Source organism: Tursiops truncatus, chromosome 10, assembly GCF_011762595.2.
Source record: "Tursiops truncatus isolate mTurTru1 chromosome 10, mTurTru1.mat.Y, whole genome shotgun sequence".
Classification (NCBI taxonomy): Eukaryota; Metazoa; Chordata; class Mammalia; order Artiodactyla; family Delphinidae; genus Tursiops; species Tursiops truncatus.
Window position 1 is genome coordinate 57,917,277 of NC_047043.1, and position 24,423 is coordinate 57,941,699.

The 24,423-nt window shown below is 46.9% G+C and overlaps 1 protein-coding gene across 9 annotated transcripts in view; it reads right to left on the reverse strand.

Annotated features, from left to right (window-relative positions):
* LOC109551993 (trafficking kinesin-binding protein 1-like) overlaps positions 1-24,423 on the reverse strand; it is a 98,832-nt gene that overhangs the window by 9,601 nt on the left and 64,808 nt on the right. For 7 of the 9 annotated variants that reach the window (XR_012334566.1, XR_012334565.1, XR_012334569.1 and 4 more), the window contains 2 exons: positions 2,174-2,368; positions 889-1,162 (listed from right to left, as the gene is read on the reverse strand). Coding sequence is in view for 1 of the 9 variants with exons in the window: in XM_073811051.1 (XP_073667152.1) it covers positions 2,174-2,368 (195 nt within the window). In the remaining 8 variants the exon portion in view is untranslated. Of the gene's footprint in view, positions 1-888; positions 1,163-2,173; positions 2,369-24,423 lie in introns of those variants that run through there. The other 2 variants (XR_012334564.1, XM_073811051.1) reach the window with 1 other exon arrangement.

Consider the following 24,423-nt stretch of genomic DNA (forward strand, 5'->3'; position numbering starts at 1 on the left):
AAACAAATAATAACAAGCCACAATGTCTGTTCAAGTATACTGTTGAAAGGATGTTAGAAGCTATAGATCAGTGCTACCGAATAAATACTACGAGCCCTCCACACCTCAATTTCCTTGATAATAAAATCAGCCTGGCCCAAACTGTAGACATTTTACACGGATGAGATGAGCCAATTCATATGAAAGGTCTCTGACAACAGTGAAGTATTATCCTTGGGTGGTGTTCCAATCATACTGTGAATGTAAGTGATTAATCAGTGTGTGTATGAGGGACCCGGCAGCCTCCCTCAGCAGAAATGGCCAAGTGGAGTCCTGCAGGATCATAGGAGGGTCTGTTAAGGAAGAGTAAGTAACACACAGGGATTTCTGGAAAAATAACTCTGCTGTGAATTCTACTGTGAAGCAGTCTGGAGAAACCAAATACGAAACCTACCAGGGAGGTCACCCAGGACGCGGTTTTCCACACAATACCACATGTCCCCGGGCATACAGATACCGTGAGTAAACAAAAGTGACTTGTAATGAGCCTCCTCTAGGCTACAAGATACACTGGAAGTTCTGAAGCGTCAACTTGACCATTAGTTCAAGTCTAATGTGCTTCATCTCTGCCCTGGTGTAGACTATTCTATTTTTACTCCTATCAAAACTGACCGTCTGCAGTGCTCACAAACAGACTGTAGGGTTTGCATGAAGTATAAAAACACAGGCCAATTTAAACAAAATTCCTTCCTTACTAATATCTAATAGAGAAAAATGTGAAAATAGCCCAGATACATGCTAAAGAAGAAACTTGCAAGTTTGACTTGTTTATTATTAATGACTTCACAAATTCAAGAATATTGGAGATTGGTTTGTATTAGCAAAAATAATTACAGAAAACTTTACAGATGCACAAAACGCTGGGGTTTTTCCCCCCACTTTATTTATTTATTTATTTTGAATAAGTCGGTTTTGAACCAAGTTATCTCGAAGTAGAAGCAGGACTGCTGTACTCTTTTTTTTTTTTAAAGGTGACACAATGATACATGGATATGTAAATGATGTCACTTTCAAAGTGACATCACTAATTTAGACTAGGTTCAAATTAACTTGAATTTTAAGTCAGGAGGGTCAAAACAAAAGAGAACTGGTCTTCCCAATCTCACAGGGCTGCCGTGAATTTCTAAAGAGAAAAATTACATCAAAATTACATCTTGAGTGAACATCAGAGATATCATTGGTATGTTGTAAATCAACTAGACCTCAATCTAAAAACAAAAAAAGCAATATCACTGGTGTGAATTTTTTTAATTATCGTATATTTTTCCAACCTGCAAAATCAAGTTTCACATCCTTGTCATCACAAACACACTGAAAGAAGCCCCACCTAGTGTACTGCTCACCCTAACAGGTGTCAGCTCTGCAGCCCACGGCAGGACCAGTTTGCTGCTGCAGCAACATTTTGCCTCTCCTGAATAACCAGCTCAGTGGGCTTTCACACAGAAATCAGCAGCCTTGATATGTCAGGCTATGTCCTATAAACACTGAGCAGCCTAGAGATTCCCAATACCTTGGGTTTTAAATGCAGACAAGCTCCTCTCCAACATAAGTTTCTAAGGATTTACATGGAAGGAAATGGGAGCATTTTTTTTTTTGGCCCTGGCTAGGGAAGTCCCTGGGAGCATTTTCTTTTTTTTTTTTCCATCTTTTTTTTTGTTGTTGTTAGTAAACTTTTATTTAGTTAGTTTTTGGAATTTTATTTATTTATTTTTATACAGCAGGTTCTTATTAGTTATCTATCTTATACATATTAGTGTATATATGTAAATCCCAATCTCCCAATTCATCCCACCACTGCCCGCCCCCGCCCCGCTTTCCCCCCTTGGTGTCCATACGTTTGTTCCCCATATCTGTGACTCCATTTCTGCCCTGCGAACGTGGGAGCATTTTCTATTCTTCAATATGGTTAAGAGAAAGCTGGTTTAAATGAAAACTCATCCTTGTCCCCACTACTCTGACATTTCTATCCAGAAGACTCAAAGTCAAGGCCTTTTATGGGGCTAAATCCCACAGCCGCATTTCTTCAAGTACTTTCCACAGATGGCAGGCTGCAAGATGCAGCGGCCAGGACAAGCGCTCACGTGCGGCCATGGCTAAGGAGGACAGGGCATCACAAGAAAGGGGAATCACTCACGGAAGTACTTCAGCGTCTCCTCAATCTGCTCGGTCGTGAGGTCAATGTTGGCATCTGGAGAAATGAGGGGGGTATGAAGCCAGTCGTCGTGGTCATAACCGTAGATGGTGTCAGCTCTTAGCTTGTAATGGGGCAGCTGCTCCTCCAGCAGGCTGATGATCTCAACTTCCGGAAGGTCAGTGCTGTTGCACACGTCTGGAGGGGACAAGATGGAGAGATGAAAGCCCGACCTGGTGGTGGCCCCGCCGCTGCTGGTGGCCTAACCCTGGGGCCTACAGCCAGTGTCTTGGCTACGTACCCGCAGCACAGAGAGGCCAGATGAGGCCACATCAGAGATCCTTTTCCAATTTAAATTCTACTCTTGAAACTAGGAGTTATGCATGCTTACTGCCAGACCTACCTGAAATAGTTCCTGCTTGTTTAGCTGCCCACTTTCTGTGATGTAAAGCCAAATTTCTTGTGCTTTCACCATTTGGGCTAAGTCTTTCTTTCCAACCCTTTCTCTGGCCATTCTCTCAATGACTCTACAATTAAGCCAAACCAGTTATAATTTCACCAATATGCCAAACTTCTTCCTGCCACTATTCAAACCGTGTCTCCACAGAGATAAGATTTTGCCTTTGTTTACTTCATTCATTCACCTGTTCATCCTCCTGCATTTCCTTCCATCCACCGATCCATCCATCCATCACCATCCAACTACATCCTGAGTCCCACAGTCACAGGAGACACGATGCAAAATGCAACAGTCATGGTCCTGCCTTTGCAATGCTTGTATCCTCATGGGGCTTCCAGCCATTAAACCAACAAGTGCCCCTCCGTCAAGGCACAGCTCGAATACCACCTCTCCCCCGACAGAATGGTGTTTTGAGCATACCAGGCAGTATTAACCTGTCTTCCTCAGGAAGAATGTGGACACCTTTGCCCAGAAGAAGGGCTATGCCAGAGACTTACCAAAATCCCCATCTCCTTCGTATTTAATAAGAAGGCTGCACGGCGGCCAAAAAAATTATGGAATCACAGGTAAAGAGAGCGTTCAGCGGCCAACTTCCCCCCTTCTGGGGCAGGAGCCCAGGGAAAGCACCTGCTAGCCGCCCCCCCCCCCCAAACCTCCTACCACTCCACGCTAACTGTTCTTGCTTAACTCAACATATAAAGCTTCACTGCAGGACATTTCGACTCAGGAAGTCCACATGGCTTTTCAAGTGCTTGTGGAAAGAGTTATAAGTGGAAAGTAAAGACATCTCAAATTTTACTTGGAGCTCTGGGGACTGGAGGGGGACATGTGAACGCTCAGGATTCTCTGTCTCATGTGGGAAATGTCACAGCCAGCGCACTTGGCATTTCAGCCAGCCCCCACCAGGCTGGAGCTGCTCAGACACTCTGCAAAGGTCTGCGGAGAACAGAGAGATGCCCTCCCCTCGGTCAGGGCCAGCAGCCCAACCTCAAGGCAGAAGATGTCTCATATCTCTTTATCATCTCCCACCAACGACAAAACACCCTCCAAAAGGCTCCAGCTGAGCTCCTAACTAAGGAAGTACTTCCTCGTCTCACAGTCGAGTGGGGAGTAAGTTCCCACAAAGCTCATCTCGAGGTGAGGCCTCACAACCATAAAATGACGAGCATCTGGCTGAGGGGATACAGGGTCAAGGAGGGATGACACCCAAACGATGGCATCTCTTGGCTAACCATAGATTTGCTCCACAAAAGCCCACGCCAGCCTGTCCCTAGGAGAACGGGCAGGGTACCAACACATTCCTGCGTGACGCTCCCACACGACAGGCTAGAAGCTTCTGGTGTCACTGCCATTTGGTGGTGGGAAAGGCAACGGACTCCAAAAAATAAAAATAAAATCCCTTCTAAGAACACCGTGTTACTTGTGAGCACACTGGCAGCTGCTCAAACGCTGAGACTCCCCTGTCCTTCCAGGTTCCCAGGGCTGAAGGTCAACATATTTACAGTGTGGGTCCTTGTGCCCGAGAGGTATCGTTTTCCTTAAAGTGTTTGATGACCAGTGAGATCAAGTATCCAAAGGTGAGGCTGTGTCAAAAAGCCTTTTTAAAAAACTCTGAATGTTTGATTTTTCCGTAATGTGACCCGCCATGTAAACGTCAACAAGTTTTCAGCTGTGTGGCAGGCCCAGAGAATTAGGAGACGATTATAAAGACTGCCCAGGGAGCTTTCCTGGACCCTGGCTGCAGGGCTAGGGGCCCCAAGGACCCCCTGTGGAGTGGGACACCACCTCTGCCACATGGAGAAGACACATCTGAGGCCTGAGGTTGGGTAAACATAATATGAGAGCCTTTGAGAATTCCCCCAGAAGGCTTTCACCGTGCCAAGTACCAAGCCAGGAGCCTTCAGTGCATTCTCTGACCCTCCCGGCAACCCGTGACGTAGCTAATATTTGCTCTGACTGATAGGTGAGGAAGCTGATTCACAGGAGCTGTGGAATATCTTGTAGGGCAAGGTCACCTGGCTAAATAAGTGGTAGGTTGTGTACGAGAAGCCTCAGCCGTCTGACTGTGAGCTGTGCCCTTCCCTCTGCCACCTGCTGCCCGTCTCCCAGGCGAGAGCACTAGAAATGCTGGGGGATTCCCAGGCTATTCTCAACGGGAAGTTTTCGTTCTCAACAGGTACAGATTTCCTAAGTATGGTAGAGGTGTCCAACTAGACACACTGACAAATCAGGGAGGTGTCTGGATGATTTTTCCTTCCAGAGCGTAGGAAGTAGAGACAAGAACTGAAGTAGCTTGTCTGCCAACCCACCCCCACCCCTGGCGCTTACTCAAGCTCAGTGCGTGAAAGGGCACTGCTGGCCTCACCTGGAGGAAAGGAACCTTTGAATGCTCTCTACGGTCATCATTTCTCCACTGCTCCAGCTCACACTATTAACAAGCTATACCATGGAGTCTCGGGTAAGTCTCAAATGAAGGGCATCCACCTCCTGAGTGAACCCAGGCCCCGAAAGGTCCATGGCTTCTGGCAGATCGACAGCAACAGCAGCCCGGAACCCACCAACCCCCAGCCTGGCAAACCATCGAAGGCCAGGCTCACCCAGGCAAGTCGGGTGGACTTAGGCTCAGCATCCTCCCCTTCTCCAATTACAACAGCCCCATGGATGCCGGCTCCATCTGTGAAAAACACTTTTAAAATCACAGTATTGCCCTGCTTTAAAAACCTCCCAGCTCCCTATAAAGTGCTTCATGATTCAGCCCGCACTTTCCCAAGACAAAGTCTACTGACTGCTTCCCGATATCCAATTTCTGCTTCTTTCTTTCGGTAAAGTCACCCCGAAGGTGTGGCTGGGCACGTGGCCACGCAGCTAAAAACTACATTTTCCACCTTTCCTTGCAGTAAGGTCAGTCCATCTGCCTGGTTAACAGGATGTAAACAGAACTTCCGAGTCAGACCCTATCCAACTGTCGAAATGCAGAGATGGGGTGGTGCTGGAGGAGCCGCCTTCAACTGTATAAGTAAAGGCAGCACCTAGGGGGTTACCAGAGCAAACCTGGGTGCCTCGGACAAGCAGGCAGGGGCAGCACTCCTGGGCCATCTACCACTTGGACTTTTAAGAGAGAAAGAAATACACGTCTACCTTATTAAAGCCACTTCTCAAGTATCCCTTCAGTGAAGCCACACCAACTTTTTGCCATCCTCCAAACACATTTTTGCACAGACCTTGGTTTGGACACCAGCTGTTCTCGCTGTCTGGAATGCCCTTCCCTGCCAGCAAACTCCATCGCAAAATATCACTCACATTCACCCCATATTTCAAGCTTCCCTTGACCTCTCCCCTCTGGCTATGTGTTTAGTACAGAGATTATTTCACTACAATGTGACATGCGTTTTCTAACAGAGAGTCCCTGGGGAGGAGCTCTGAATTACCCCTTAACATCTAACCCAGCCCTCAGCATCACGCTGGGCAACAGGAAGTGCTCCGTAAGCGCTGGATGAATGATGGGAAAAAGGGAGGAAGAATCAGCAACGGGTGGCAAGCCTAGTCGGACAAACACCCAGCCTTTAGCATGGGGGAGGTGGAGCCATCTAGTGTCCATGTCTTTTCAAGTCTCGCTCAGTATCTCCGTCCAGCACAGAGGAAAGTCCCCACGGGGAAGTGAATGTCGCCTCAACCACTCAGCAAACGCAAATCCAACCCAATGTCCAGCATTCTTATAGCACCGCCCTGGGAGCAGAATGTAAGACCTCTTTTCACCTCTTCAGAGCTATAACCCTTCCTAGCTTTCTCCAAGGCGTAAGGTTTGAAGCGGGTCCTCCTGTCCAAGGATGGGGGCTTCACTGAGGGCTGTGGGAGGTGGGAGAGGGCCCTGAGGGTCTGGGGCTGTAGGTCCAGCTATGTCCACTCTCCACCTGACTTGGGCTAGATCCATAACCCCCAGACGGGGCTTGAAGGGGACCCCTCCATCTAAGCATTTGCACTGATGCAAAGGTGACACGCCAGGTTCATGAAACGTGCCAGGCGCCCCAGATGATGCATACACTTTACAGCAGAGACTGCAGCTCTAAATTAGTGTCCAACGTTTAAAAATCAGAGAATCTCATGCAGAAATACAGATCCCTAGCCTGTTGGAAAAAGCCAGCATATCTAGGACCACACAGTTATAGGCTCTGAGTGGTGGCCACCTCCAGATGGGCGGGGGGGTAGCTCCACTGGGGTTTCTGGGCCTTCTGCCTGTACACAGGAGCTGAGGGCGCTGGGCCCAGGAGAACAGAGAGCTGCAAGGGAGAGGAGGACAGTATCCTGAACACTCCCCCAGGCTCCGGAGATCCTAGGAAAAACAGCAGGGGGAGAGGCGAGGATAAAAGGAGGGAGAGAGTGCAGTGCTGGACAAAGGGGAAAAGCTTGGCCAGAGAAAATCTGGCAAAATCAAAGTAAGAGAGGAACAGAAGGGCACAGGAAAGGAGGAAGGAGGAAAGCCAGACCCTGAGGCAGGCCAGCCAGCACCACGACTGCCACCTGCTGGCAAGTGCCTGAGGCCCTGGATGCAGCAAGAGCGGCTCCAGGAGTTCGGAGAATGGGCTCCCAGCCCTGGCCCTGCCCCCAACTTCGCCATGTCACCCGCAAGTCACGTCTTGGTTTATCTGGGACTTTGTCTCTCCATCTGTAGAACAAAGGCATCAGGTTGCAGAAAAGCTCTTTTTCTACCCAAAGTGTCTCTGAGCCACCAGGCTGTGTCTAGGGGTGGCCGCCACTCCCAGCACACCCCACCTCCACCGAGGGGGGCCCATAGCACCTGGATATGCCGATTTCTTCTGAGAAGGTGGGGATCTGTATTTCTACATAAGATTCCCTGATTTTTAAATGTTGGACGCTAGTTGGGAATTCTGTAAATACCTGAGGTCAAATCAAACACATGTGCCTCCGGTTTGCACGCCGGGGTTTCCCATCCTGGTGTCTAACTCTGGGCCTTGGGAGAAGGTTCCAGACTGCACTAAAGGTGACAAGCAAAGAACGTGACCCCAGCCCGCGCTTGAAGAAGTTCTGGCTAGGGTCCTAAGCCCCTGTCATTACCCATTAACCTTGGCAGTGACTGCAAACCCATAGCCATGTTTTAAAGTCTTCACAAGACGAGGCAGCTCACCTACTCAGCCGCCTGCAAATCATTCTGTACAGACTTGGAAACAACGCCTTTTTCTGGAGTTACTAGGATTAAAGGGCATGGGCTCAGAGACTCACACACAGGCCATACTGGTGCCAGGGACACACCTGATACTTTGCAACTGGTATCTGCCAGACGTCCTCCTGGAAAATTCTTCTCTATCATAGGGTCACATAGTTAAGAGCCTCACCTAAGCTTCGTCGGGGAACTCAGTGTTAGTAATTATTCTCTAGAATACCACAAAAGTTGTGATTTCACCAACTACAAAGGGACCTTTAGAACTAGAAATCACTGGCTCAACCACGTCATTTAATAGAAGAGGGCTGCACTCAGAGAGGCTGAGGAGGTGGCTGAACGTCACACAGCAGCCAGTAACAGACGTGAGACCGAGGCACGGTCCGCTGCATGGCCCCCCGCACCAGGAGCCTCAGGAAGCGGCAGGACCACCCCGCAGGCTGACATTCTCCACTGTTTACCCAGCACCTTGCCTGGTAACCAGTAAAATGCTCAATAAACATTTTGCTGAACGATACAAACCACTTGTATCTATTCCTGCATTTCACTTCCTCTCACAAACCAGCAGGCAGAGCAGGGTGAAGGGCGGGAACACATTTACAAACCAGGAAACCATGGTCCCAAAGGTTACGCGAGGAGCCCAAGTCATTCCACTAGGAAGGGACTGAGCCCACTGCACACACACCCCTGCCCCCCAACACCGTCCCCCCAACTCTAATCCACACACGACTCGCTGCTACTCTCTGCGGCCCCTTGAGAGGATCACCTAGGGAAGGAACCTGCAAGGAAGCATTTCTCCTCCCTTCACTCGTTTGTGGGCATTTCAGCAGAACTGGGGGACCCTCCCGAGAACTGAGCCTGGGGTGATGGTGCCCCGGGGCAGACAGCACTTCTGTAATGGGCTCTTTATATGCTCCTTTGCTTCTACCGCAGACCTTCTGTGCCAGGATCTATGAGGGTGGGATCCAGGAGCTGGCTTTTACGTCAAGTTCTCCAGGGGGATCTCGCCCATCAACATTTGAGCGTTGACAGCCCCTTGTGATTTCCATTAACTAAATTTGCTTTCTTTAAAAAAAACTGATAAATAAGGCCTGTGGCTCAACGTTCAAACGGTCTAAAAGGGCAACGTGGTCCCCTCGCGCGTCCCTCCCACGCACCTGCACTCTCCCCACTTCCACCCGAGACTTCTCAGACCCCTCCCCAGGGCTGGCGTGAGCTCACACCCAAGCCAGCCTCTCCCAGCCCTGCCACTTACAGAAGGGGACACTGAGGCCCTGCCAGAGGTGCGGGGACCTGGGCGAGGTCTCGTGGCTGAGCAGTGTTGGCACTGGACGCCGGGTCTCCCGATGCCTTCCTGTCCCCACCATCCTGAGTTCACCTCCCGACACACTACCTCCTGCTCACATTCCAGCCCCACAAGGACATGACGGGGACAAGATTTCTCTCCTCTTCCTTGATGCCTCGCTGTGAGCAGTAACCAGTGTCTCCAGAGACATTCGCATGGAAGCAGAGAGGCCAAGGTAATCGGGATTCAGAGGGAGAAACAAAACCTGACGCTGGAAGGGCCGTGGCCTTACCTGCCACCCGAAGTGACTCTTTCTAAGAAAAAGGATAAACAATGACCCCGGTTCAGTTCCACACAGATGGGGTGTCAGGTTCTGAGCAGTGGCTTGATCACACACGACACCAGCTCCCCATGACAGCAGCACAAACGGAGATGGCCGAGCCGCCCAGCGGCTGCCTTCACGAGCAGGGTCTCCAACACAAGGCTGAAGTGCCGCCTCGTGCAACTGAACGTGGCCCCGTCCACTCAGACTCGCCAGCGTGTTGTGCAACCAGAGGGCAGGAAGAGGCGGGACAAAGCAAAGTCAGAAGAACCCTGCTATGGAGGCCCCCGGATGTCAAACTGATGGCAGTGTTTTGCAGAAATGGTGACTCCAAGGGGCTTGGCACAGAAATCTACAAAAGCAGACGATACCACATTACAAGATAGATTGATTCTAACACTAAGACATAAAGCTAGAACTGCACAGAAATTTTATTTTAAAAGGAAAAATTAATGTGTTAATTTTGAGTTAAACCTGCAGGAAAATGTTCAAAAAATGGGGTGGGGTGGGGTGGATTAATATTCATTTGAATTTGTTTTACTAGGAAATAAATAGAAAAAAATACTTTGGTTTTCCAGTTTTCTTGATAATTTCTCTTAAAAGCGTACGTATTATATATCTTATAATTATTAAATTACCAGGCGAAAATATTTACATGAAAATAGCCAGTGTCAGTGATTGTAATTAATGCGCTCACAGCTGAATTAGTGTTTAGCCAGATGGAGCTGGTGGAAATTGGAACGACACTTGCAGTAAGCGGTTTGACAGCATGTTTGGAGAACCAAAATTCTGCCATGACCCTCAAACAAGTAATCTCCCATATGGGATTAAAAATGAGAGCGGAATCCAGAACATCTGAAGGGCAAAATACATAAGTGTGTTTATAGTACATACCTGATAAAGTTAAAAACATGCACAACCAGGTTCCTTGAAAAGTTAAACAGAATTACCCTATGATCCAGCAATTCCGCTTCCAGGTATATACCCAAAAGAAGTAAAAGCAGGGACGTGACCAGATATTTGTACACCGGGTTCATAGTAGCATTATCACAATAGCCAGAAGGTAGAAGCAACCCAAGGGTCCTTTAGTGGATGAACAGATAACAAAATGTGGTAGATATGTACAATGGAATACTATTCAGCCTTACAAAGGAAGGAAATTCTGACATAAGCTACAATATGGATGGACCTTGAGGACGTTACACCAAGTGAAACAAGCCAGTCACAAAAGGACAGACACTCTGAATCCTCCTGTGGGGGCTGTTAGAGGAATCAAATTCAGAGACGGAATGCAGAAAGGTGGCTGCCAGGGGCTGGAGGAGCGGGGAAGAGGAATCTGTGTTTAATGGGTGCAGTTGCATCTGGGGAAGATGATGACGTTCTGGAGATTTACAGAGGTGATGTGTGCACAACAAGGTGAAGTGTACACTTAAAAATGGCTAAAATCGGGCTTCCCTGGTGGTGCAGTGGTTAAGAATCCACCTGCCAATGTAAGGGACCTGGGTTCGAGCCCTGGTCCGGGAAGATCCCGCATGCCTCGGAGCAGCTAAGCCCGTGCGCCACAACTACCGAGCCTGCGCTCTAGAGCCCGCGAGCCACAACTACTGAAGCCCGCGCGCCTAGGGCCCGTGCTCCACAACGAGAGAAGCCACCGCAATGAGAAGCCCGCGCACCGCAGTGAAGAGTAGCCCCCGCTCGCCTCAACTAGAGAAAGCCTGCGCGCAGCAAAAGACCCAACACAGCCCAAAAAAGAAAGGCGAAAATGGTAAACTTTATGTTATGTATGTTTTACCATTATTTTTTAAAAATAAATAAAAGATGACCACTCTACTCATGTTATCTCCCAATGTACGGTTTTTGTTGGTTCTGGTTACAAAGTCACATAACTCCTGTTCTTTTTAGTGTCCCATTTTGTAGAACACAAAGTTTTTCAGAAGCAAATATATTGTGCTACAGCAAGAATGCCTGTATAAAGTTTAATTTTTGTGCAGTCAAATTTTTTTCCACCAGTTTTACTGAGATATAATTGACTTACAGCACTGTATTAAGTTTAAGGTGGACAGCATACTGATTTGACTTATACACATCATGAAATGATTATCACAATAAGTTTAGGCAACATTCATCACCTCATATAGATACAAAATTAAAGAGAGAAAAAATTGTTTCCGTGTGATGAAAACTCTTAGGATTTACTCTCAACAACTTCCATATATAACAACAGAGTTAATTATATTTATCACGTTGTACATTACACCCCTAGTACTTATTTATCTTATAACTGGAAGTTTGTACCTTTTGACAGCCTTCATCCAGCGCTCCCTCCCCCGAAGCACCCATCCCCCCCTTTGGTAACCACAAATGTGATCTCTGTTTCTATGAGTTTTTGTTTGTTTGTTTCTGAAGTACAACTGACCTACAACACTATGTTAGTTCCTGTTACACACAACATAGTAATTCAATATTTCTATATATTTCAAAATGATCACTAGGATAGGTCTAGTCACAGTCTGTCACCAATCAAAGATACTACAAAACTACTGACTATACTCCCCACACTGTACATTTCATACCGTAAATCATTTGTTTTGCAACTGCAAGTTTGTACCTCTTAATCTCCCCTTGATCATTTCCTTTGTAATCCTAGCCCCTGGATGGCCTTCCCTATCTCAAGATTACTAAAATATCCAGCAATATTTACTTCTAGCACCTCTATGGCTTCCTTCTTAACATTCTATCCTTGAATCACCTGGATTTTATTGGGTTTGAAGGAGTTATATAGGGATCCAGCTGTACTTTTTATAATGATAACGAACAACAGCAATAATAATGGCAAATGTTTATGGATGCTACCATCTCCAAGCATTTATCTCCACTGACTCATTTAAACTTCCCAACAGCCCTAAGAGTGGAGACTATTATCATCCCCACTTTACAGAAGGGGAAACTAAGGCACAGAGGTTAAGTAACTGGACCCACATCACGCGGTAAGTACTAGACCTGGCTTTCTCACACAGAGTCTGGACCCATTGGCCACAGCCACCACCCACGCTGCCTCTGGCCCTCTGGTGGCACTGATTAAATAATTCCTCCGCGTAACTCTCTTTTCTCTAAATTCTCCTCCTCCTCCCAACTTCCACTCTCTTGAGTACTTTGCTTTGAGACTTCCTAAAACATAGCACATCGCTAAAGCTTTACTTTTGACCCATTCAGAGACTTTGTCTTCAAATGTCAGACGTGACTGATCTTACTTTTGTCCTGCCTCCTGGTGGTTCTACTCTCGAGGTTCTGTTAGTTACCTGTCTTTTGTTTTATAGAATATGTGTCACCAGATTCTTTTTTCTTTTCCCTAGTGATTTAGGGCTGAGTTTCCTCCAAGTGCTGGGAATGGAGGGTGGCAGGCACTAGGCAGGGTGGCCTCCAGCTATGAGTTACCATCACCATTTACCTTTTTGTTTGTTTTGCGGTACGCGGGCCTCTCACTGCTGTGGCCTCTCCCGTTGCGGAGCACAGGCTCCGGACGCATAGGCTCCGCGGCAATGGCTCACGGGCCCAGCCACTCCGCGGCGTGTGGGATCTTCCCGGACCGGGGCACGAACCCATGTCCCCTGCATCGGCAGGTGGACTCTCAACCACTGCGCCACCAGGGAAGCCCACCATTTACCCTTAGAGCTATGCAAACATCATCATTTTCTTATGGGGGTCATGTTGTGAAAGACAAGGAAACACTGATTTGGAAGGTTCACACTATCTTTAAGATATGACACCTTATGATATCACACCAAAGAGGCATGGTAGACACTGCTAGTGGCTTCCCAACCACCCATCCTCTCCTACTTTCCTTAGTATCAAAGACCTGGGAAGTCTACATTTCTCAGCCTCCCTCCTAGCAAGGTATGACCAAGAGCGTTAAGTTCTGGCCATTGAGATTTAAGCAATGGAATGGTGAGGCTTTCCCAAAGGCTGCCTTCCTACAGCCTGGAACTTGGACATGATAGCTGGAGCTTCAGCAGCCTTCTAAGACCATGAGGTGACCTTAAGGATAGAAACCATGAGTATGGTGGAAATGAAGGACAGGAGGAGCCCAGGCCTTTGAGGACAGGAGGGCCACACCAGCACTGCAGAGCCTCCCTCTGAACTTCTTTTACGTGAAAGAAAAATAAATCCTATCAGGTGAAGGCACTGTTCTATGCAGCTAAGCTTAAGCCTTGCTGATACAGGTAGTTACCTTTAAATTACTAGAAGGTAAATCTGTATTTCTCTCATTATCTGTAGCAAAAATAGGATAACTTGCTTATACTTCATCTCACTAATCTTCCTCCCCCCTCTTAGGTTGTGTTGCTCTAATCTGGGGGTTCAGATCCAATTTCCTGTTTTCAAATTATTAACTCTTTACACTTAACCTTTGCTTTCTGGTTTCCAAAAACATTTACACCCAATATTTACAGTTAGACTCTCAAAGACCTTCAAGGCAGCCTGAGCAGCTACCAGAGTTCAGGGCCCAATCCTTCTGTCCATCCTCTCCTCCCCAAAGTCAGCCCTTACCAAGGAACAAAGGAAGTCAGTTAGCATAAGGGATAAACTTTGAGATAAAGACTTATGTGCCAAATCACAGAAACTTTATTTTATTAATAGAACAAAATTTTGTGAACCCGAAATTCCTGCTGTGCCTCTACCATTCAATGCAGTCAACTGTCTTATTGTTAATCTAAACTAACTTCCGGAACAGGAAATTCTGTTTATAAATGAACAATGGTTACTTTTTCAGAACATCACATGAGATCATCTGGATATTAAAAGATTTCAAACTCATCCAAAAACAGATCACTACAGCCTGATAATAAACAGTTAAAACAGATGAAACAATAAAACCTGGGCATGAAACGATTCCACGTTACTTGAACCAGGTTTCAAACCAACACAAATGTAAACTCAAAATATAGAAAATTACAAAGGATAACCTCCTACAAAGAAGAATACACATGAAGAAATATAAGCCTTTGTTAAATATAAACAAATAAAGGAAAAAAATTAAAGTTATCTCATCAGGTGATGTATGTATGATACACAAGTGTCAGGAGCAGTTAAAGATCCTCTGAGGTGCGCACTTGAATAGCATGGATGACCACTCAAGATTCCTTGCTCAACTCCCCAACGCCAGGGATGAGCCAAGAAAAGCAAGGACAGCAGAAACCAAAAAGCGACTCTCTGAAAGCTTATTAAAAATGCAGGGCTTCCCTGGTGGCGCAGTGGTTGAGAGTCCACCTGCCGATGCAGGGGACACGGGTTCGTGCCCCGGTCCGGGAAGATCCCACATGTCGCGGAGCAGCTGGGCCCGTGAGCCGTGGCCGCTGAACCTGCACGTCCGGAGCCTGTGCTCCGCAACGGAAGAGGCCACAACAGTGAGAGGCCCGCGTACCGCAAAAAAAAAAAAAAAAAAATGCAGCCACACTGGGAGACATGTGAGTGTATTGGTGAGTGACAGCTAAAGGGCCTGGGGTGTCTTTTTGGGGTGATGAAAATGTTCCAAAATTAACTGTGGCGATGATTGCACAACCCTGTGAACATACTAAAAACCATCAAATTATACACTGTAAATGGGTGAATTCTATCTCAATGAAGTGGTTACTCACACACCAAAAATGTAACCCCACAAGGAATGTGAAAAAAGGTCTCTGGGCACACCTACCACCCTTGGGCATGTCTCCAAATCTCCTGCCAAACACTGTTCATGAAAGACGTATCTGAATCCATCCAAAAGGTTAAATCACCTTCCCTATCATCCTAGGAAAGCCCAAGGAATTTCTAATACCCTTCACTGCCATTTCTACTGAAAATGGGTCAAGCAAAATGAGATTTCATGCTTAGAAACAATAAACTCTGGCTGCCTGGAGACTCCAACGATAATGGAACAACTGTTCACGGCTTAACAATGCTGAGGGGAATGGGCTATTACTGGACCCAACAGGAGCCCTTTGAATTTTTATTTTTGGCTTCTCAGCTAAAAAGGGATATTTCTCTCTTATTGTTAAGTTGAAGTCCTGATACAGATCAGGGCTTGAAGGTCTAGACCAAGCAGTCCACCAACTACAGTCCACAGTAAAATTCGGCCCCCTGCCTGTTTTTATAAATAAAAATTGCATTGGAAAAGAGCTACGCCCATTCCTTTAGGTATTGTCTGTGGCCGCTGTCAGCTACAACAGCAGAGACCACAGAACTGACAAACCTAAAATATTTACTCTCCGGCCCTTTAGGGATAAGTCTGCTAGCCCCTACTCTAGGCCATCGGAGCCCAGGTCCTTCCCCTACCCACCCCCACTGAGTTTCCTAGCCCAGCAGAGCTAAGAGACTAGGCAAAGGGCTTAAAGGTCACTGACTCCACTTCAGGGGCTTTCCTGAAGACCACCTACATGCCTGTGCCATTCAAGACCACTACTGCTACCTGAGGGTCTCCTAAAATCCAGGCTGATCTTCCCTCATTCCCCACCCTTGCTATGGCTCACTTTGAATGAAGTATCATTTCGCAACTCAGTGACCTTGAGCTAGGCCATGGAACTTCCCTGGGCCAATGGAATGTGTCACTTACTGCATGTCCAATCAGAGGCTATGACTGTGCCTGTGTGGTTACATTTGTCCCCGTGAGCTCCTGTTCCCTGCCGGGAGAAGAACACGGCCCTACACAGCTGCTGCCCGTCATGCCAAATCTTCAAATGAGACAAGTGAAGCAGACCTGAACTGAAGCTCAGGCATGGAAACTTAAGACAAAGAGCAAGGAGTAAATGTTGCAGTAGCCACTGTGAAACTGAGAGTCGTTTGTTACCCAGCATTTCTACAGCAAAACCTAACTACTACACACACCCAATTTAAAAGCATGTAAAGTACGGCCACCGATAACTAGGAAGATAAAGTTCACTGCATAGGACTGACATTCCATCACCATCAGGATCTCCGAACAAGTAGTCTAAGCAAGGAAGATGTGGCCACTCTTGGCTTTCATAACACCCTCCCTTAAAAAAACAACTCCTGGAATTAACTCCAGCAAATAGCAGATGGGAATAAAATAAAATAAAGGTGGGATGGACCAAGGCAGGAGAAGAGATGGGAGCAGATTTCTTTTGTTCTACACATCTAAAGTTGCCGGCCCTACCTGTCATACTCTTTAGACAAGTAACTCCTCTGTCCTCCAATTCCTTTCAAAAGTTGCACACCCAGGGCACTGCAGGTATCTGGTCTCAAGGTTAAGGCTACCACTCCAGTTGCTAGTGCTCCTCTGGCCCACTAGGTGGCGCTGCATCCGCACCTGGGCAGGCCCACACCCTCCCTCAGGTCCCAGACAAAGGGAGGAGAGGACACCAGAATACAGTACTTCCAGGCCTGCCTCAGACTCAGACTTGACCCTTCCCATTTCTACTCTCCACAAACCCCTCCTTAAATAGAAATGAAATAGCACTGAGCAATGGAGTTCAAACCTACAGTTAACGACAACCTGAGTTGTCTGTTGTGAGGTTTTTCCAACACCGAAAAAAAAAGTATAGTTATTAGATACACTGAAATCTAACGTGTTGGGTTGGGTGTGAGAACTGAATTCCTACCAAAAGAAGAGAAGGGAGGTCAGGGTTCCCATGCCCATCGGCTGTGCCTCATCATCGTTTCTAACCATTAAGAAGCAAGACCTTCCTTCTCTCCCACCAAGAACATGACCCACACGCACGGTCCATCATGTAGATCAAAATCCAGTTTAGCGCTGAAAACCTCCTGGAAGAGGAAAATTCGAGTCTTGCCCTAAGCTGACTCTCCGGGGGTCTGGGCTTCGTGTTGGCAATATCTGGCTCCTCTGGCCATACCAGGTCATTTTCTTCCACCTGCCTTAAAAAGTCCTTGCTAGCTTGCGACTGAAAAATGGAATACTGCCTGCTATATCAGTAAACAAAGGATGTCACAGTCATCACGGATTGCAGCCATCACCAGACAGTGAGCTGGTGAGCCCTGAGGGAACTCGGGAAGGAAGAGAATACCTGCCATCTAGCAGCCTTCAGACTGCAGCCACTCCCTACCGTGAGCCCCGAGGAAACTCAGGATGTGAAAACACAGGAGACTGGCCCCAGATAGCTGAGATGCCTATCAAAGGAATGATTTCGGTGAGCCCAGACTCTTTCATCTTCCCATACATAGAAAAGCGCTAAATTCCTTAACTTGGGATATCTGTTTGTTTTTAATTAACAATGATCTTTTTTAAATTTTATTTATTTATTTATTCTGCCTGCACAGGGTCTTCCTTGCAGCACGCAGGATCTTCCTCGCGGCATGCGAACTCTTAGTTGCGGAATGCACGCGAGCTCTAGTTCCCCCACTAGGGGTCGAACCCAGGCTCCCTGCATTGGGAGCGCGGAGTCTCACCCACTGGACCATCAGGGAAGTCCCATAATGATATTCTTTTTTTGTGTGTGTGTGGTACGCGGGCCTCTCACTGTTGTGGCCTTTCCCGTTGCGGAGCACAGGCTCCGGACGCGCAGGCTCAGCGGCCATGGCTCACAGGCCCAGCCGCTCCGCGGCATGTGGGATCTTCCCGGACCGGGGCACGAACCCGTGTCCCCTGCATCGGCAGGCAGACTCTCAACCACTGCGCCACGAGGCATGCCCCAATGATACTCTTTGGACATTCAGGCTACCTGCCCTTTGTTGCAAAACTTCTATATAACCTGGCTCCCCACTTGCCCCCTTGGAGCAGTTCTCTCAGGGTTACTTGACATGCTGCCTCTGGGCTTGAAGTCCTAAAAATTCCCACCAAATAAAACATAACTCTCAGTCGTTAGGCTGTGAATATTTTTGAAGTCGACAAGACTCACGCTGCCCCTGGCTTGTGCTCACTTGTCCACTGCCCAGTCCGTCCCCCTGCGGCATCAGGCTTGCAGTCATCATCCCCATGACGTGATGAGCACGTCACCTCCAAGCCAAACACCGTCCAACTCCCCACCGCTCAACTCCTGGACCCCATGCTCCCCCTCTGCCAGCGACCTCTGAAACCTGAAATCCACACATCTCCCTCCCTGCCCACAACCCCCAGTCCTCACAGTTCTCAAGACCCCCTCCCCTTGATCCCCCATATCGCCTCTTCCCATGCAGCTTTAACCCCACAGCCCTCCCTCACTCCCTCCCTCCCTCTGTGGTACTTTCGCGGCACCCACAGGACAAAACCCAATTCTGCACAAAACCAACGGTCCACCTTACTCTGCCCTGAAGCTGGGCTCCGGGGGGTGAGGGGTGATCACAAAGCATGATGGGCAGACGGAGAGCCCTAGAATGCCGTGGGCCCCCAGGCTCACCGCGCTCGGCACCCTATCTCCTCCTCCAGCACGGTGCCCAGGGGTGCCAGGGAAGGAAGTCCGATGGGCTGGGTAGGGTCTGAAACAGCCTCTCCCTGGGCGGGAAACTAGGGTAACTTCCAGCTGCCCAGAGCGGAGGCGGGCTGGTCCTCTCTCCTTTCCTCCTCTCCCAGAGGTCACTTCCCTCCCGAAGACTCCCAGAACTTCCAGCCTTCAAGCCTCCTCTTCACTCCATTCCTCTCCCAGCACGTTTACCTCCATCCAAGAATTCAGAAGATGTCCTGCCCAGGGACTGCAGGCAGAGTGAGACAGGCCCTCCTCCCTCCATCCCCTCACCTGCAAGCTCACACCTTCACGACAAACCCCCGTGTTTCCCAATGAGCATTACAAAGCCCTTCGTTATCACAGGAAGCCTGTTACCTAAGACACTACAGGGAAAGGGCCAGCTTTACAACAGGCCAACCTCACCTCTCCCACATGCTGGAAAACACCAAAGAACATTAACGCAGCACTCCCTGTAACCTGCTGTCTTTACCTAAGAGGTTCTGACTGAACGGGACGGCGAGGCTTACCAAGTCTTCACCAACCGAGATCCACCTCCGTTGTCAAATTGTTTTACAAGGCAAAAAATTAAAAACTGTTTCTTTTTATGCAGTGGGGGAGGGGAAACACAGGGAAAGGAAGGAGAGAAGGGAAGGAGTAGGGAGATGGGGGAACAGGTAGCACGGAGGAGAGAAAAGGAGTGGGAGGAAAAAGAAAGAGGTGGAGAGAAGAAGGGGGACGCAGTGGCGAGAGGAAGAAAGAAGCAAAGGAGAGAAGAAAGGAAAACTGAAAGCAAAAGTTCTCCAAGAGCGCCCTCTGGAACCAGAAAGCCTGCTGGCCCCTGTCTCTATTCGATTTCCCTATTCCAGACATTTCACATGTGACCTTTTGTGTCTGGCTTCTTTCAACGAGCACACTGTTTTCAAGGGTCATCCATGCCATAGCATGTATCAGTACTTCATTCCTTTTTATTCCTGAACTATATATACTCCATGGTATGAATATGCCACATTTTGTTTACCCATTCATCAGTTGATAGACATTTGGGTTGCTTCTACTTTTTGGCTATTGTGAATAATGCTGCTTGGAACACTCCCATAAAGTTTTGTGTGTGGAATTATGTTTTCATTTCTCTTTACGTAACTAGGAGTAGAATTGGTAAGTCAAACAGTAACTAGTATGTTGAACCTTCTGAGGAACTACCAGACTGTTTTCCACAGTGCAAGCTTTCACCTTGACTGCAACATCATGAGGGACCCTGGGCCAGAGCCACCTAGCTAAGCTACTCCTCAATTCCTGACCCACAGAAACATGTGAAACTATAAATGTTTGCTGTTTCAAGCTGCCAAGGTTTGCGGAAGTTTGTTACACAGCGAGAGATAACTAACAAATGAGAATTAAACGAAGTTAGACATGAAAGGTGTTTAGGACAGTGTCAGCACATAATAAGTGCTCTATCAATGTCAGCTACTATTATCACAGTATCTTCCCACCACAGGGCCTTTGCTCATGCTATTTTCACTGCTTGGAATGCTCTTTCCCTCCCCCGCTTCCTGCTATCTCCTACTTATCCTTCAGATTTCTGCCAAGACTACTATCCCACAGAAACCTTCTTAGAAATGCCACTTCAGGGAATTCCCTGGTGGTCCAGTGGTTAGGGCTCTGCACTTTCACTGCCAAGGGGCTGGGTTGGATCCCTGGTCAGGGAACTAAGCTCCCACAAGCCACGTGGCGTGGCCAAAGAAAAGAGAAAGAAATGCCACTTCAGAAATCCCCTTTACACAATCTCTTAGCACCCTGTACTTCTGTGAATATCAAACATAGTCATAGTTAAATCGTTATCTGTGTAACTATTTTCAAGACATTTTTTCCTCTTCCGAAATATAAAAGAATCTCAACCTGGCACACCGCCCTACCCTCTGTACACACAACGATATCTCAAGAATACCTCTTAAAGGCCAACAACCCACTAGAAAAATGAGCAAAGACAAAAAACAGGTTGTTTGCAGAAAATGAAATAGAAAGGAGGCAGAGACTCATTCATAATTAAAAAGAAACAAAATAAGATGAAATACCACTTTTTATGACTAACCATGATTAATGGTTGATTAACCATGATGAAAATGGTTGATCAAACTCAGAGACTGCCACTTCCCCACGTGGATGCTGGGCACTTAATGGGGGCAGGCTCTCTGGAGGGCCGTGCTGCGATGCACGCAAAATCCTAAATGCACGTTTCCTGTTAGGCCACAGACGTGCAGGATAAGTGACCCGAAAGATGTACACGCAAGAACGCTGTTCCTTGGAGCACTGTTAAAAAGCAAACACTGGAAACAACTTAGAGCATCCGTCAAGAGGGGACAGACAAAAAACAGAGGCTCTTTTTTGGCCACTGAGTGGCGAGTATGATGAACTCCCTGCCCTCATAGCTGCTACTTGCACAGCAACCCTGTCTGCAGGGGCAGTGCCTGCCTGCTCACTACATACCCTAATGAGGCCAGGTCCACACACCTACAATCAGAATCCAGGCTCCATCATTTTAATTTAGTTTCTCCTTTACATTACAGTAAGGCATTACACTGGTTCTTCTAAGATGATGTGTTTAGAGGGATTCGTTACCTATTAATTTCTGATTAATAAAGGAGGAACTACACAATGTTTGTTATAAAAAAAAAATGTCTGAGAACAGCTGGTTTAAATAAATGGAGATGATAACGATACAGCCAAACGAGTGACTATAGAGCCATTGCGAAGCATAAGGCAATATTCTATGTACTGTAATGAAACAATCATAAGTAGTAGTTAATTTTTTTAATGCAGATTAGGGTATATGGTATGGTCCCATTTGTGTATTTCTAGAAAAGGAATTATGTGCATAAAAACTTCCTGGAATGATTTTTTTTAATGGTTAAACTGTACAGATGGACGAGTGATTGTTACCCTACGTTGACTATGCTTTGGTACAATTCCAAGTTTTACCATTTGCATGTGTTACTTTCATCATTTAAAACCCTAGTTAAATGAAATTATGAGAAGAGAAAAATCCACAATGAAGGAAGTTAAATAGGGTCAGAAAACAACACTACTGGATTGTAAACCCAAGGATGCCTGGTTTCCATGAGAGGACAGGCCACCCCACTCTGCACCTCCTTAAAGGTGAGGGTGGTAACAGTACCTGCTTGGCAGGATCGTGCTGAGAAAAAAGTGAGTTTCCAGAGCAGTGCCTGGAAGCCTGCCAAGCACAGAGCAACTACTCAATAAGTGTCAGCCGTTGCTAGGATCTGTGATGGCTGTCAACCTGACTGAGCCATGGGGTACCCAGATACCTGGCCAAACATTACTCTGGGTGTTTCCGTGAGGGCGTTTTCGGATGAGATGAAGATTTAAATCGGTAGACTGAGTAGAGCAGATTCCCCTCCATGATGTGGGCAGGGCTCATCCAATCCACTGAAGGTCTGAAGAGAACAAAAAGGCTGACTCTCCCTCGAGTAAGACAGAATTCCTCCTGCCTGACTGCCCTCCAGCTGACATCAGCTTTTTCCTACCTTTGGACTCAAACTGAAATACTGTCTCTTCCTAGGGTGGCGAGCCTGCTAATCTCTGGACTGGAATTACACCACTGGTTCCCCTGGATCTCCAACTTGCCAACTACAGATCTTGGGACTTGTTAGCCTCCATAATTGTGTAAGCCAATTCCTTATAGTATGATATATATATGTAATATTATATATATATATCTATCTCCTGTTGGTTTTCTCAGGAAAGCCCTGACTAATACAAGATTTATGAAATTTGATTTGTTCCAGGTCTAATTACAGTTACAAAGTTTCTGTTCATAATAGTTTCACTTGATCTGCTCAAGTCTGTCAATGTTCACACAAGATCAGACGTCAGAGAAGAAAGTCAAGTTTCTCTGGGCCGTGAGTCCCAGAGTCACCAGTGAACTGTGTGGCTGGGAGAACATCCAAACCCAGCTGCAAGGCACACCCAGCACCCTCTCTTGCTGAATCCCTGGGAAGCCCCTACAGCAAACCTCCGCAGAGTGGGACAAACAGGGTGCTGACGGCAGAGGCCCACATCTGGCCGCTCCAGTCCCACTAGAGAGCATCTTGAACGAAGTGTGTGTGAAGTGACACTTGCTCTAATACTTGCAAAACAAATTAATGTAAATCCGTTATGAAAACTTGGCATCTAAAAGAACACCCTTAGGAATACTATTTGTGGCTGGGACCAAAGCACCCCTGATCAATTCTTTAATAAGATTACTCTTTACTTTTCTTGTAATTTATTATTTGCCAGCTTCCTAAAATGGTTTAAAGTAGGCAAGGGCTAACACCAATACATTAGGTGCATTAAAAACCTGCTTCAAATTCAGAACGAAACCAATTAGGAGGATAAAAATATAGCAGGCACCTGCAACTGTAACCTCCCAATCACATGTCAAGAATCTTACTAATACATTTTAACTCAATTTTACAGTATATGTCAAAACCTTGTGTGATAAACATTCTACCTACTCACCTAAGGATGAGAAATGGAGAAGCAAGGTCAGCTGGTAACTCCCAATCTCCTTTACAGCATGTTTAAAAGGCCAATGCGAATGTCTTGTGTTTTGCTGAAGATTAAGTGTTACCTCTAAAATCAGCACAACAAGGCCCTCCTCCTGCACTGCATTTGCAAAAACAAACCAACTGCTAAATAGGGGCCATTCCACTGAGAGAAGAAGCAAAGAACATTTCTCAATGATAAATTTGAAAAAAACTTGTAATTCCCTAGATTCTAATTCACGTTTTCTCTCTCTGTGAAAGAAGAGATGTTTCACTGTCCATTCTTTTCTGTTTCACCCAGCCAAGTAAGTACCATTCACATCATATATTTTCAATGGAAAACACAGTAAAAATTTTATTCTAGACAGGAACTGACAAGCAAGATTTTACATTCAATTCATAAAAGAAGTCCATAAAACTTTAATTTGAGCATGTTTTCAGAGGACAAATCATCAACTCTGATGGCTTTAAATCAGTGACAGAAAAGGAACAAATCTGAAATGGTGGCCCTGTGATGACAAGGACACCAGACAGGACAGTTCCCATAAGCATAGTGGCAGCAATCCTGTCCGGGGTCACAGCGAGTCATTTCCACCTCTGCCCACCTCCAGGGCTCTGAGGGAGAGGCCAGAGCTCATCTACGGACACCAGCAAAAAGCTGGCCTCGAACAGATGCCAGTTGAACAGAATTATTGAACAAGCCTGAAAATACTTTAAATATACAGACACACACACACACACACACACACACACACACACACACACCCCACAGCATCTGCATTATCTCCCATCCAGAGTCTCATCTGTCTTGAAACCTAAAACTGAATAGAACAGGGCAAGAGGAGCTCATGCCGCTGAGGAACTCACTGGTTTGTGGCCCAGCAGATTGTGAGTAACAGCATATAGACAGGACAGAAACCAGATGGGTCATCAATCATCAGACTCTGATCAGCCTGGAGGAAGCGAGGAGAAACGTCAGCCCCACATCAAGAGACAAGCCAGAGCAGAACTGATTAGCAAGCTCGCCGTCACCGGGGTGTGGATGGAGGTACAGGGCCAAGCACATTTAGTGCAGAAAAAAAGAAAAGTGGGGCAGAA